General features: G+C 52.6%; 5 protein-coding genes across 5 annotated transcripts; 4 read left to right on the top strand and 1 right to left on the bottom strand.

Moving 5' to 3' along the window:
* Positions 1-377: 377 nt before the first annotated feature.
* On the top strand, positions 378-2,284 carry HMPREF1120_06741 (serine/threonine kinase 16; the record flags this gene model as incomplete). The annotated part of the gene is made up of 5 exons (XM_009160951.1): positions 378-482; positions 537-607; positions 667-1,801; positions 1,863-1,967; positions 2,051-2,284. The coding sequence occupies 5 exons, from the start codon at positions 378-380 to the stop codon at positions 2,282-2,284; spliced, it is 1,650 nt and encodes a 549-aa protein (XP_009159199.1).
* A 421-nt stretch (positions 2,285-2,705) lies between these two features.
* Positions 2,706-4,734, top strand: HMPREF1120_06740 (T-complex protein 1 subunit eta; the record flags this gene model as incomplete). The annotated part of the gene is made up of 3 exons (XM_009160950.1): positions 2,706-2,754; positions 2,968-3,456; positions 3,596-4,734. 3 exons carry the CDS (start codon positions 2,706-2,708, stop codon positions 4,732-4,734), a joined length of 1,677 nt encoding a protein of 558 aa, XP_009159198.1.
* Positions 4,735-5,999: 1,265 nt separating this feature from the next.
* HMPREF1120_06739 (metacaspase-1) lies at positions 6,000-7,452 on the top strand (the record flags this gene model as incomplete). The annotated part of the gene is made up of 3 exons (XM_009160949.1): positions 6,000-6,318; positions 6,371-7,378; positions 7,427-7,452. 3 exons carry the CDS (start codon positions 6,000-6,002, stop codon positions 7,450-7,452), a joined length of 1,353 nt encoding a protein of 450 aa, XP_009159197.1.
* Positions 7,453-8,007: 555 nt separating this feature from the next.
* Positions 8,008-11,603, top strand: HMPREF1120_06738 (uncharacterized protein). The gene has a single exon (XM_009160948.1). It carries the CDS (start codon positions 8,192-8,194, stop codon positions 11,357-11,359), a length of 3,168 nt encoding a protein of 1,055 aa, XP_009159196.1. The 5' UTR covers positions 8,008-8,191; the 3' UTR covers positions 11,360-11,603.
* Positions 11,604-12,356: 753 nt separating this feature from the next.
* HMPREF1120_06737 (vacuolar protein sorting-associated protein 4) lies at positions 12,357-13,728 on the bottom strand (the record flags this gene model as incomplete). Its single annotated transcript, XM_009160947.1, has 2 exons — positions 12,357-12,578; positions 12,640-13,728. 2 exons carry the CDS (start codon positions 13,726-13,728, stop codon positions 12,357-12,359), a joined length of 1,311 nt encoding a protein of 436 aa, XP_009159195.1.
* Positions 13,729-13,929: the final 201 nt, after the last annotated feature.

Genomic DNA, 13,929 nt, shown 5'->3' with positions numbered 1-13,929 from the left:
ATTGGATGGTCTTATCGCATTTGGGCGTACTATGGCGCCTTGTCTCCCTGACAGTCGGACAAGGCCTTGAGGCACCACGAGGACGCTATCGCAATACTCCGCACAAGTTCTGGGGAAGCCCCAGTTTTGACTTGCATCGAGGTTGATCTGTGCCGCGCTATCAGAGTCGGGAGTTGGCCACGACTAGTGATTACCTACTCCACGTTGATAAGGGGACTTGCCATCACACTGACCCTGGACACCATGTCGCGGGCTCGTACAAAAGGACTGCGGTCCCTTCTCGAAGGCCTGCCACTGTATCCGGCAGTGAGGATATATCGTGACTGCTGCCCGCAAAGCTTGCCTTGTTTCTTCCCAACGGGCTTGCTTGAATCATGATGACGGCCGACCGACTCCCTCCGGGGACCCAACGTATTGAGGATCGAACAGGATCCAAGATCCTGCTCGCGCCCCAGCCAAATGCCGATCCAAACCAACCGTTGGTAAGTGATGTCTTCGATCGAAGAAACAAAAAATGAATGCTAATGAGTCAGTAGAATTGGTCCAAGTTTCGGAAAGCTGTGCACATGACAATTCTCGGCTTCTATGCGCTGATGGTGTTTGCCATGTAGGATCACTTTCTCCCTGCTATCGTGTGCAATGCGCTGACTGGAACTTGGTGTGCAGTCTCTGTGTCTCGGTTCCGCTCTGGCAAGATTTCAACGAGCAGCTTGGAATGAGTTACGATGCCTTGAACAATGGCTATGCGACCAACATGGCCACCCTGTCCGTTGGATGCATCATTTTCGTCCCGATTGCCCTGCGGGTCGGAAGAAGACCCGTTTACATCCTCACTGCGCTTGTCCTCCTTGCTGCTGCCATCTGGCAGGCAAAAATGCGTACGGTCGGCGATATGATTGGAGCCAATGCTGTCTCTGGGCTTGCTGGGGCCGTCAACGAGGCTGTATTTCAGGTCACGGTCTCGGATTTATTTTTCGTCCACCAGCGCGGCACGATGAACGGCATCTATCTCGTCACCGTCATGGTCGGCAACTACCTCGGACCAGTGGCCGCAGGGTACGTCGCCGTGAACCAAAGCTGGCCATGGGCGTTCTGGTACTGCGTCATTTTTATGGGCATCGTTGTGGTCGCCATGATTTTCTTCCTGGAAGAGAGCAAATACACCCCTCTGGTCATGGAGGGCAGGGACGTGGTGGATGTAACGTCACCAACCGTCCCGGAAGAAGAACTTACCAAAGTGAACAGCATCAGCAAGGGAAGACTGGGGTCTGGAACTGGATTTGTGTCCGAGGAGAATAATACGGCCAAAACCGCCAGCAACAATACACCACAGCGCAAACGACTGGTCGAAATCGACCGTTCCATCCCCCTCAAGCCGTACAGGCAACGTCTGGCACTTTGGTCACTGGACAAACAAAGAACCACGGAGCGACGGAGTCTGTGGATGCATTTCTACCAACCGTTCCTGATCCTGGCCACTTTCCCCGCGGTCATGTTCACTGCGTTGCAATATGGTTTCTCTATCGCCATGTTGGCTATCCTTGCAGTCACGCAGTCGAGCTTGTACGCCTTTCCACCGTATAATTTCACCCCTATCGGTGTTGGAAATATGAACATCCCGCCTTGTGTGGGTGCTTTGCTGGGCAGTCTCTTTGGAGGTCCGTTGAACGACTATTTTATTCTGCAGGTCGCGAAGAGAAGAGGTGGTATTTATGAGCCGGAAACTCGGCTTTGGCTGTTCATCTTGCCTGCGCTTTGTATGCCTGTTGGGCTGTTTATGTATGGGTTGACCATTTCCAAGGTGAGTCAGATATCAGACAACCCCGAGGGGTATTTCGGGAATGCTAACGTATCTCCACCAGGGAATGGCATGGCAAATCAACGCCGTGGGCGCCGGCTTCATCGGCGCCGCGATCGGCGGATGTGGCGACATTTCCCTCACGTATTGTCAGGATTGTTACCAATATGTAAGGACAGCCCAGTTGATCTCTTGGTTCAGTTAGGAGTGCTGGTATGGAAGACCATCGGGACTAATTTGTTTGGTCCCCAGATCCTCGGCGATGCTCTCACCTCGGTCGTCTTCGTACGCAACGTCATCTCGACGGCACTAGTGTTCGCCATCACGCCCTGGATGAACAACATGGGCGTGTATAATATGTTTGTGTTGCTTGGATGTTTGTCCGTCGCTGTGGCACTAACTTGTGTTCCTATGATTATTTGGGGGAGGACGTGGCGGGTGAAATTGGCCGGGCGGTATGAGCATTTTGCTTTGAAACAGTACTAGTATTGAGGACAACTTGAAATACTGGTAGCTACATACCTTAGGTAGTCTGCAGAATATGTGCCATGTTTGAACCGTCGAAGCGACAGAGTTCTGAGTGCTTACCGAGTTTACTGCCAGTGCATTCCAAGGTTATTGGCCAGGTCAGGGTAACAGCCTTGACGGTAGTGATAGTTATGATCCGCCCAAGTCCTCGGGCACTCTTTGCGGATCGTTGCTAGTACTCCGCCGTGGATATCTGCCAAGGCAAGTTGGCCGCAGTTGAAACGCAACTCTGGCTCTGGCCGGCGCCGCGCATAAGAAAAGTTCCAGGAACTGTCACTGCACCCGACCACACTCCCAGACAACCCACTTGACACTTGCACCAAGGAGAAGTCGACGATCGGATTTCAAGTAGGAGAGAGGGGAAGTCGGAACACACAAAATGGCGGCATTTGGCGGCCAGACGCCTACGATTATCGTGTTGAAAGAAGGTCAGTTTTTGGTCTTCCATCCTCCGCTCCATGTCCGGGCCACCGCTGTTCAAGTTCGAGGTCCATTCCAGTCCACGAGATGAGACGGACCAGGGAGCGAAATCGAACCGAACAGCCGGAAGAACCATCAGTGCAATCTGTGTTCTATCAGTTACAAATCTACTTCGCTTTGCTCCGCGGTACAATACAGGTATCTAACAACTAGATTTACAGGAACCGACCAATCTCAAGGCAAAGGACAAGTCATCTCCAACATCAACGCCTGCCTCGCCGTCCAAGACACGATCAAAGCGACCCTAGGACCCTACGGTGGCGATTTACTTCTCGTCGACGCCGGCGGCAAACAGACCATCACCAACGATGGCGCAACGGTGATGAAACTGTTGGATGTCGTTCACCCCGCAGCCCGGATCTTGGTCGACATTGCGCGGTCGCAGGATGCAGAGGTCGGAGACGGGACGACGTCGGTGGTCGTGCTGGCGGGCGAAATCCTCAAGGAAGTCAAAGAGTTGGTCGAACAGGGTGTCAGCACACAGACGATCATTAAAGGTCTGCGGAGGGCTTCGGAAATGGCCATCAACAAAATCAAGGAGATTGCCGTCTCAACGCACGAGGCGAACAAGAGGGAAACGCTGCGCAAGTTGGCGGCTACTGCCATGAGCAGTAAATTGATTCATCGGAATGCCGACTTTTTTACAAAGAGTATGTACACACACAGGTCCCTAGATATTGCTCTACACACCCACCCTACACCCCACCCCTCTTTTCCAGCATATTTTGGCAACTCGAACTGGCGTCCTGTGCTGCTTGAGAGTACTATGTACTAACTGTCTGTCAACAGTGGTCGTCGACGCCGTCCTCTCTCTCGACCAAGACGATCTGAACGAAAACTTGATTGGAATCAAGAAAATCACGGGCGGAGCGTTGGAAGATTCCCTATTCGTCGATGGGGTGGCATTCAAAAAGACGTTTTCGTACGCCGGGTTCGAGCAACAACCGAAATCGTTCAAGAACCCAAAGATCGTGTGTCTGAACGTCGAACTGGAGCTCAAGGCCGAAAAGGACAACGCCGAGGTACGCGTGGAGCAGGTTTCGGAATACCAAGCGATTGTCGATGCCGAATGGCAAATCATCTACGACAAGATGGAGGCGCTATACAAGACGGGAGCAAAAGTCGTCTTGAGTCGTTTGCCCATTGGCGACCTGGCGACGCAGTACTTTGCCGACCGGGACATTTTCTGTGCGGGGCGAGTGGCCGCAGGAGATATGGAACGCGTGTGCAAGGCCACGGGGGCCACGATCCAGAGCACCTGCACCGACATCCAGCCGTCGCATCTTGGCACTTGTGGACTGTTCGAGGAGCGCCAGATCGGCGGAGAGCGCTACAACTTGTTCAGCAACTGTCCCGAGGCTAAGACGTGTACGTTGATCTTGCGCGGCGGCGCCGAACAGTTCATCGCCGAGGTCGAGCGCAGTCTGCACGACGCCATCATGATTGTCAAGCGCGCCCTGCGCAACCACACCATTGTTGCTGGCGGTGGTGCTACTGAGATGGAAGTGTCCGGATACTTGCACCGGTATGCCGACAAGAACGTGCCGCACAAGCAACAGGCCGTGGTGAAGGCGTTTGCTAAAGCCTTGGAAATTATTCCTCGTCAACTATGCGACAATGCAGGCTTTGATGCTACGGATATCCTGAACAGACTCCGCGTCGAGCATCGCAAAGGTCATGTCTGGGCCGGCGTCGATTTCGACCATGAAGGCGTCCGTAACAATATGGACGCCTTTGTCTGGGAACCTGCGCTCGTCAAAGTCAATGCCATTTCCGCTGCTGTCGAGGCCGCTTGTCTGATTCTTTCCGTCGATGAAACCATCAAGAATGAAGAGAGCGCGCCGCCGCAAGCGCCCCAGAGAGGTCTGCCTCCTGGCGCGGCTCAGCGTGCCCTCAGGGGACGAGGGAGGGGTATGCCGAGACGGTAGAAGAGAACAGAAAAAAGAAATAATGTTTAAATTCTTCTGTTCGGTTTCTGTTTCTGCTTGTTTTAGCCCCCTGGAATTGCGATCCCGCTTGGTTTGGGGTTGTGTTGCTTGCCTTAAGAGAAAGAGGATCGAATACCTATCTTGTTTGTGATGATAACGACTCCTGCGGCCATCGACTCCCCCATAGACGACGCGCTGCAATACACTACACGATACCTGGATCTTGAACGGAAGAGAAAAGAAAAGAAAAAGGAGAGAAGTGAACAGAGGACGGAAAAGACTGAAAAAGATCCAAGTCAAGAATGATTGATCGATGGCCCTCCTCAGCTGCTGGATTAATATTCGGGACCCAGGCGAACCAAGACAAGACAAGAATATCTAGATGGTCTCCCTCCAGTTGACAACGTTGGCAGTCGTCGATTTTATTCTTTAGGCTGTCGCCTCCCTTCCGCTCGGGAAGGGCCATACTAGAGACAATCCGATGAAGCAGCAGAGAAAGGAATGGAAGAGCATGATACGAGGCGGCTAGGGAACGACGCGACCCTTGACGCCCAACCCTTGTAGTGTGTACATCGGAGTGTCGCACTGGCAGATGCTAGGGGACAAAAGTACGAAATGACCGAGTGGAGGGTATTGACAGTGGCAGCACTGACAGTGGCAGTGGAGGAGATTCTAGACGAAGTTATAGCTGAGCGAAGATACAAGTGTAAAGTGTCTACTAGTCACGTACTATTAGAAGGTGCTGCTAGTACTGCAGTAATACTACCAGTCCTTTTAGTTTACTAGTACCTAGACAGGCAATGTATGCGAGTGCAGTGTCAACATTCGTCAGCTTCAAGGTCACCAGGAGACCGCAGGGCGCAGGCGCAGGCGCAGGCACCATTTCGATACAATTGTAAGCGCCAACACTGCACGCTGCACATTTACAGCCTGAGGTACGATTCGAACTACGAGGATTCATTTCGCCCATCCCATCTATCCTCAGTACTACCTACATATCCTGATTACCTACTGTCCGCCATCAACTATCCACTCCCACCGCGCGTGGGCCAGCTGAGCGACGCGCACTCCCGCCGTCTCCACCTCCGGACGACGCAGCTGAGTCGCAGGCTTGACATAAAATCCCACTGCAGTCTAGAGCCGAGACCCGTCTGTAGTTGTACCGCCGCCTGAACTCGTTGTTTCAGCTGTCTCCCACCTTTATTCTTTTATACACGCACATTAATCTATTGAATCGCCTGCTTGAAATCGACGTCAATCTCGAAATGTCCTATTACCCCGGCCAGGGCGGCTTCGGTGCTCAACAGCACAGCGGCGGAGGTTACGGTTACCCTCCATCACACTCTCCACAACCATACCCTCCTCAAGGCTACCCGCAAGGCCCATATCCTCCGTCGCAGTCACCTCAACAATATCCTCCTCAGGGCTACGGCCCTCCTCCGCCTCAGAATTATGGCCCTCCGCCCATGTACAGTCATCCCTCGCCACAAGTAGCTCCATATGGCTATAACAATCCTCCGCCTCCTCAGAGCGGCGGCTATGGCGGCTATGGATCTCCTCCACCGCAGCCAAACGGCTATCCAGGTTGGTCTCTGTTCGTTCGCCGAGGTCAGCCTTGTATACTAACGTCGCGTAGGCCCTCGACCCGGAATGCCTTCATACAACCAGAGTCAGTACTCACAGGGCAACTCGGCTGGCCCTCGACCGCCTCCTACCACCCCTCAGCAGTTTGGTCATGGTGCCCCTGCCGGCTATCAGTTTCAATACTCTGCTTGCACGGGAAAACGAAAGGCGTTGTTGATCGGCATCAACTATTTTGGCCAAAGAGGACAACTGCGAGGCTGCATCAACGATGTCAAAAACATGTCGACCTATCTGAACCAGAATTTCGGCTATGCCAGGGAGGACATGGTGATCTTGACGGATGACCAACAGAACCCAATGTCGCAACCAACCAAAGCTAATATACTCCGGGCAATGCATTGGTTGGTCAAGGACGCTCGCCCCAACGATTCATTGTTCTTCCACTACAGCGGCCACGGTGGACAGACGCCGGATCTTGATGGAGATGAAGAAGATGGCTATGACGAAGTAATTTACCCGGTCGATTTCCGAACCGCCGGACACATTGTGGATGACGAGATGCATCGCATCCTGGTCAAATCGCTCCCTCCTGGAGTCAGGCTCACGGCAATCTTCGACTCGTGTCACTCCGGTTCTGCCCTGGACTTGCCGTATATCTACTCGACCCAGGGCATCCTCAAAGAACCCAACTTGGCCAAAGAAGCAGGCCAAGGGCTGCTATCTATTGTGTCATCTTACGCTCGAGGAGATTTGGGCGGCATGGCTTCGACGGCTATGGGGCTGTTCAAAAAGGCTACTACTGGCAACTCGACATACGAGCGCAACAAGCAGACCAAGACCAGTCCCGCTGATGTGATCATGTGGTCTGGTAGCAAAGACGAACAGACCAGTCAAGATGCGCAAATCAACGGAGAAGCTACCGGGGCAATGAGCTGGGCGTTTGTGACCGCCTTGAAAAAGAATCCCCACCAAAGCTACGTGCAGCTGTTGAACAGCATTCGAGACGAGTTGGCCTCAAAGTATACTCAGAAGCCGCAATTGAGCTGCTCACATCCTTTGAGTAAGTACTTGTCTCGAAACAGCATCGAAATATACTGACATCTTCCAGATACCGATTTGTTATATGTCATGTAGATCACTAGTACCTCCCGGACAAAAGCAGCCAGCCCTTGACCACAGTTCATCTTGTCGACGTTGATATGCCAGGCGTACAGCTCTTGATTTTGCCGTTGGTAGGAGAGTCTCTCTCTGTGCTATATGATTTTGGTCTGGACTTGGAAGGGTCTCGGCGCTTGGACAGCCATAACACTCACCACAGATATCATGATGGATTAATGATGCGCCATTAGGGACAATCATTCTTTGGAGAATAGTTGTCCCACCAATGAAGAATATCACCGTTGCAAACGCTACGCGGAACACTTTTGGTTTCTGTCTACGCAAGAGCGGGATTACGGAGGAAGCTGTAACTGCGAAGGATACTGCGAAGGATACATGTACAATGCTGTATAGTGTCACTGATTGCCAGGCTACATTGCACTCGTATCCCAAGCCTCTCTCAAATGTTCGTGTTCGCCGCAAGGCTGATTCAGGGCAAAATCAGGACGGCACGTGACACCGCCCTAACTCGCTCTATAAATATTCCGAGAACTCCAACTCTGCACGTGCTGATACTCGTATTTGGTCTATTACTTCTCGGCATGTGCCAACACCACATCGACCTGTACTAGTAATTGTAGAACTACAACAGTTCTCAGCCTTCTTCAAGTTCGCCGCAGTCTTCAGTCGACGCGCATCTACTTGGATACCCTAAGACGTCTTTGCCGTCTTTTCTCGCCAAGATGCTTCGACCTTTCAGCGCTTCCCCTCCAACATGAAGCCTGACGTGCCGCCGTCGTACGAAAGTGCAGTTAGCCGTGAGACTTGGTCCATTATCGCGCCCTGGATTCCTTCGAGCGATCTGTGCTCGGCTTGCCTGGTGTCGCGGAAATGGTACTCGATATTTGTTCCCTTCCTCTGGGGAGACCCCGCGTCTCATTTTGGCATCGCCAATGACGCCGTTTACGTCGCCCTGACCCGATTCAAGCGGACTCTGCGCAAAGCGAGACTCAGCGTGCGCAGTCTCACTCATACTCTACACCTCCCACCCGCACTGAGCGAGATTTATGGCGGGCCCAATCCGACGTGGCTGCGCGATGTCCTCGAATACCTTCCGAACTTGCAGAGCCTCATTGTCACCAAGTTACCTTTCTTCGACCACCATAGTCTCAATGCTCTGAAGACGACAACCATTGGGAGGAAACTGTCAAATGGTGAAGAGAACACATTGCCTAGCTTCGGGCTGAAACTACTGCTGGCATCCAGCGAGCCGAACACCACGTCAGTCTCTTTGGCCAATGCACTACCAAGGTTTTCCAGTCTTGTTTACCTTGACTTGTCATACACATCACCGGCCAGAGATGCGGCAGTTCTAGCAGCCCTGTCCTTTTTGTCGGATCTGCAAGTGCTTAAGCTGCGCGGTGTCGGTCTTCGAGATGGAGAGGCCGAGGTGCTGGCAAACGCCATTGGCATTCGTGTCCGGCTATTGGATCTGCGAGACAATCTTCTGACCGACATGGCTGTCCGGTCATTGATGCAGGCATGTTTTCTGCCTCCTGATGCGCCTCAATTAGGCTCTCTCAATGTAGAAGATTGGCCTGTAGGCATGGCTCCCGGGCCGGACTTTTTCAGCCTCGATACACTCCGAAGTGAAGAACTTGATCGTGAGCTCCTCAAGCAATTGACGAATCCGCTGACCGGCAGGTTGGCGTTTGAGGACATTCCGCACCGTGGCCTGACCCATCTATATATCTCAGGGAATAATCTTTCCGTGGAAGGGTTATCCAGCCTCTTGAAGTCAGAGCGCCTCCACATTTTCGACGGCGGGTCCGTCGACACGGTCAAGATTATTTCGAGGACAAAATCTCTCTCGTCTGCGACTGGATATATTGACGAAGTCCGTTTTCCGGGGGCTGAGAAGCTGGTTCCGGTCCTTGCGCATCATGCGAGGAAAAACCTCACCTATCTACGTGTTGACCACGCACTGGTCACGTCAAAAGTAGATATCACAGCAGAGGCTGCGAAACCCATGGCACCATCGACCGAATTGGCCGGCTCGCAACCGCTTGCTTCTGAGCTACCAGCAGACAGAGTGATGGTGGAGGCACCCTCTTCAGATCGCTACCCAGTAGAGCTGCCAGGCTCTAATGGACCTATTTTCGAACTGGACGCTACCCCAGCGCCGCCGAGGGCTGAGCTAATTGGCGACGTGATGTATTTTGCCGTTAGCCCTCCCATTGGAGACAAGCCGGAAGAGTCCAGCGAAAAGCCTGCGGAGGTTCAGAGTCCCATCAGAGGTGAAGGGGCTTATGCTCCAGAGCTGGTTGATCAGAACCCATCAACGATGGATTCTGGACATGATGATCACGTTACTGTGACCGACTCGGAAATCTCAGATGAGACGGGTACTCACAGTACGAACAAATCCCTGTTCTCTCCGGTCTCTCCCATGACACCGCACTCGCACGGTACCATGGGCTTTCAACCATTGATATCTCCGTCTCAGTCAAAGCTCGGGTCTCCTAGTCAATCAAGGTCCAACCCTCCGCCAACGTCCAGTTTGCCTACACCTTTGACTTCGGAGCCATTGCCTCCCGCCCAGCCGCCTCCCACAATTCCTCCCCCGGCTACCCCAACTCAACATCGTCATGCCCGTATAGAAGCGCTCCTCGCCAAACGACCTGCAGGCTTGTCGTCCGAGGCCTTGAAGCCAGCAACACCGATTCCCAGATCAATAGCTTTCAATTTAAAGGCACTACATCCTTGCCTGCTCCCGAACCTGAGGACGCTGATACTTACCAATGTTCCTACAACCGTGCCCAAGTCGTCAAAGCTCATCGATGCCCTGAAAGCTTTTATATCTGCCTGTGCCGACGAGTCGGCCCTTTCGCGCCTCTTAGCCAAGGCCGACTACTCGCTTCCTCCTGGCCGAGCCCGACATATCGCCGAGCTTGAGCAAGCGCGGTCGCTTTTTGCCCTCCGCACCATCGTCCTAGAGATGGAGCAGCAAGGCACAGGCACAGGAAAAGTCAATGGCCAACGAGCCTGGCAACACTCCCGCCAACATCTCAGCATGAGTAAATCCTCGACAGGAGACCGCGACAGCGAGAACCTTTGGTCTGCCGCCGAGAACGACTTTAGTTTCTTCGGCGAAGAAGGCGAGGAGCAGGATGAATGCGGTATTTATCAGCACGACCCGGAGAAATACTTTCCCACGGCGCACTTTGACGACAAGATTCTGTTGACGGCGGATGATGCCGACAGTGGTGGCTCTACCAGTCCTCATAGCAGTGTGTTTGGGGGTCACGGCGGCGGCACGCTGTCCCCCTTTTCGATGAATTATGCCGCCGGCTCTTCTGGTGTGTTGGGAAGTCCCCGGAATTTGCCTCTCGGTCGGAACCGACGGAGCTCAAATGAAGCACAACGAGGGAATCAGAGTCCTGTTCTTGCCGAGGCCCCAGGAAGTGCTGGCTCGCTGCAATCACAAAGACGTCCTCCGACATCACATTCAATGCAGCAGCAGGCCGAAGAGACTACCGAGGAACCAACAGTCGACGTGATCGCCGAGCTTGCCGCCTGGAGAAAAGAACGCAAAAAGGCATACGAAGATGAACTGGCGCGGTCAAAGAAGATGAACAACCGTGCCGGAACTAATTTCTTGACAAATGGGAGACTCGGAGTGAACGGTGTGCAAGAGGAACCGCGAGGCTACGGATACGGATTCGATTCGCATGCCTCCAATGCTTGCGTCTCCAATCCTCCCCCTATGTCATCATCGACTTCAAATTCTACTGCCGATCCGTGCTCCGACCTCGATATGAAATTCGTCCCGGGCCACTGGACGGGCGAGATCAAGGTCATTCGAAACCCAGACCCGAAAGGTCGCACGGGGGTCGTGGACATGTATGGGAATTACTTTGAAAAGGGGTATTTATATCCTTGAGCAAAGCGAGGTTTGTATTTACGTTTGCATTATCGACATTATGGAATTGCGATGCCCTTATGCCTTTCTTGTACCCTTTCGCCTTCTGTTGTTGTGTTTATATACATCTACGATTTAATGAATGATAGTTAAAAAACATAATGATTGATCACGATCACGATCCGATCTACTCTGATCTTCGCTGGTCGAGTTGTAACACCTAAGTAAATACCAATTAATGAGAATTACTTTGAGACAAGATTAATTACCATGCAGTGCCTCCAATATCGTTTCTTCTTGGAGGAGAAATCATTTACGACAAAACAAAAGAATAAAATGAAAGGCAACAAATTGTGACTGACTTTCCAGATTTCAAGACTCGGACTCCGACATGCAATTCAAACCCCTTCCTATCAAGAAGAAACCAACAAACGACGGCGACAACACGAACTCCTTTGCTCATTCTCATCCCATTCACGCATCAAGAAACATGACATCACGTTCGCCTTCAAGGTCATCCTGATTCCCGTCTTGTTATTTCTCTTCTCAGGTAATTACGGGCGCCCTTCCTTGTCATGTTGCCTTTGTTCCCGGCATGGTATAGCATGGGATGGGATGGCGCATAATGTCCTGTAGCAACGCGGTTGGATCAGGTAGGTAGCATAGATATTGCTGATTCCATGTTCCACGACTTGCAGCTGCATCACTGGCAGCTTCGACCCGTTCAACTAACTCCCCTACACCCTATGAGGTGTCAATATTGCCCCACGCCCACACCCACGGAGAGACACACGACTTTATGATGACAGATATTGGATACCAGATACCATCCTTATGGGAGCCCATCAAAGTTAAAGGCAGCAAGCAACTGGATGCCGGCAATTCAACAGCCGGACCCACATGCAGCCGAGCCAGGGATCTTCCGACCAAATGCAACTTGAAGGGATTTCGCCGACGTGCAAACTGACACCAGCAAAAGTCTCTCTTTGTTCGGAGGAGAAAAATAGTGAATGTTGTTTTAAGCACCCTCACTTCCAAATTCGGCGGTCCATTCAGCGTTCCGCTTCAGATCTTCAGCTGACACAGTCGGCCTCGAAGCCTTGATGGCGCGAATAAAGTCCTTGACTTGCAGCGGGGGCTCGAGGAGTTTTTCCGAGTCGACGTCCATCCAGGTCATTTCAATGGCGCCAGGATCGCCGGGGGAACAAGGAGTGAGCTTTTCTTCGCCATCGACAGTGACCTTGAAACAATTAGTCCAAAGATCCGTTGTCCGTGTTTTGTTTTGTTTTGTTTTGTCTTACCTTTTTGTAATGGGTGGCTGTTTGAATCTTCCTCACGGGCTGCATCAAGGCATCCTGAACCGCTATACTGATATCACTTCCGGAATAGCCCTCGCTCAAATCGGCCAGGGTCTTGTAATCGGCCTGGGTCAATTCGCATTTCGTGTCTCCGACGGCCAACTCAAACATGCGCATGCGAGCGGGCTTGTCGGGCAAAGAAATGTGGACTCTCCGCTGGAAACGACGGCGGATAGCAGCATCAAGTTGCCAGGGGATGTTTGTGGCACCCAAGATCAAAACACCCTTCGAGTCCTTGCCCACACCGTCCATCTGGACCAGCAACTCGGTCTTGATGCGGCGCGAGGCTTCGGACTCGCCTTCTCCACGGGGGCCGCACAGGGCATCCACCTCGTCAATAAAAATAATGGCCGGTTTGTTCTCGCGCGCCATGTTGAACAACTGTTTGACCAACCGCTCCGATTCACCCATCCATTTGCTGACCAGGTCGGACGAGCTGACGCTGAAAAAGGTACTGTTGGCTTCGGTGGCGACTGCTTTCGCTAGATACGATTTACCCGTCCCTGGCGGGCCGTAGAGTAAAATCCCCTTCCACGGCTGTCGTTTGCCCTGGAACAAGTGTGGAAACTTGATGGGTAAAATCACCGCCTCTTTCAAGGCTTCTTTGGCCTGTTCCAGCCCGGCCACGTCTTCCCATTTCACGTTGGGTTTATCTGTCAATATCGCCCCCGTCAGTTGGCCCCGTAGCTTTTTGCTGTCTGCGTCCTCGTCTTCTTTGTCTCCTCCATCGCCTTTCCCAGCCCCGTTCACCGCTTTCCCGTTCACCCCCATTGCCGCCGGTTTCTTGCGATTGCTCGAGTCGTTGGCTTGGATGTGCGCTTTTAACTTTTCCGCCCGGTCCATGTATTCGCCTGCTTTTGCCCGGATCATTTCTTTGCTTTTCGGGTTCTTTTCCCATTTTAGTGCTAGCATGAACAGTTCGAGTGCTGCATAGTATTGTTGGTACGCTTGCTCGTACGATCCCGCCGTGTCCAGCTCAATCGCCTTTTTCACCGTGTCGATCGCCCGACCGAGAAAGTCCGTGTTGGACATGGCGGTCGGTGTTGGCCAAGTAGTGCCCTTTTGGCGTGCGAGAATGCGAAGACGAGGAAGATGGGAGTCTCCTGCTGGTGGTGGTTGTGTTGGTAGTTGTGGTTGTTGCCGTCGTAATGGCCAAGGTAAACAAGAGGCGCTTAGGCAGCGGTCGGTCTTCGGGTTACGGAGTGCGGCAAAACTGAAGAGGGACACACTTAG

This window comes from Exophiala dermatitidis (genome assembly GCF_000230625.1).
Source record: "Exophiala dermatitidis NIH/UT8656 unplaced genomic scaffold supercont1.5, whole genome shotgun sequence".
Lineage (NCBI taxonomy): Eukaryota > Fungi > Ascomycota > Eurotiomycetes > Chaetothyriales > Herpotrichiellaceae > Exophiala > Exophiala dermatitidis.
Note: the sequence above shows the minus strand (reverse complement) of the source record. Positions and strands in the feature narration are given on the sequence as shown.

Coding starts and splice junctions, on each gene's coding strand:
- HMPREF1120_06738 (XM_009160948.1), top strand. CDS start 8,192: ATGAAGCCTGACGTGCCGCCGTCGTACGAAAGTGCAGTTAGCCGTGAG.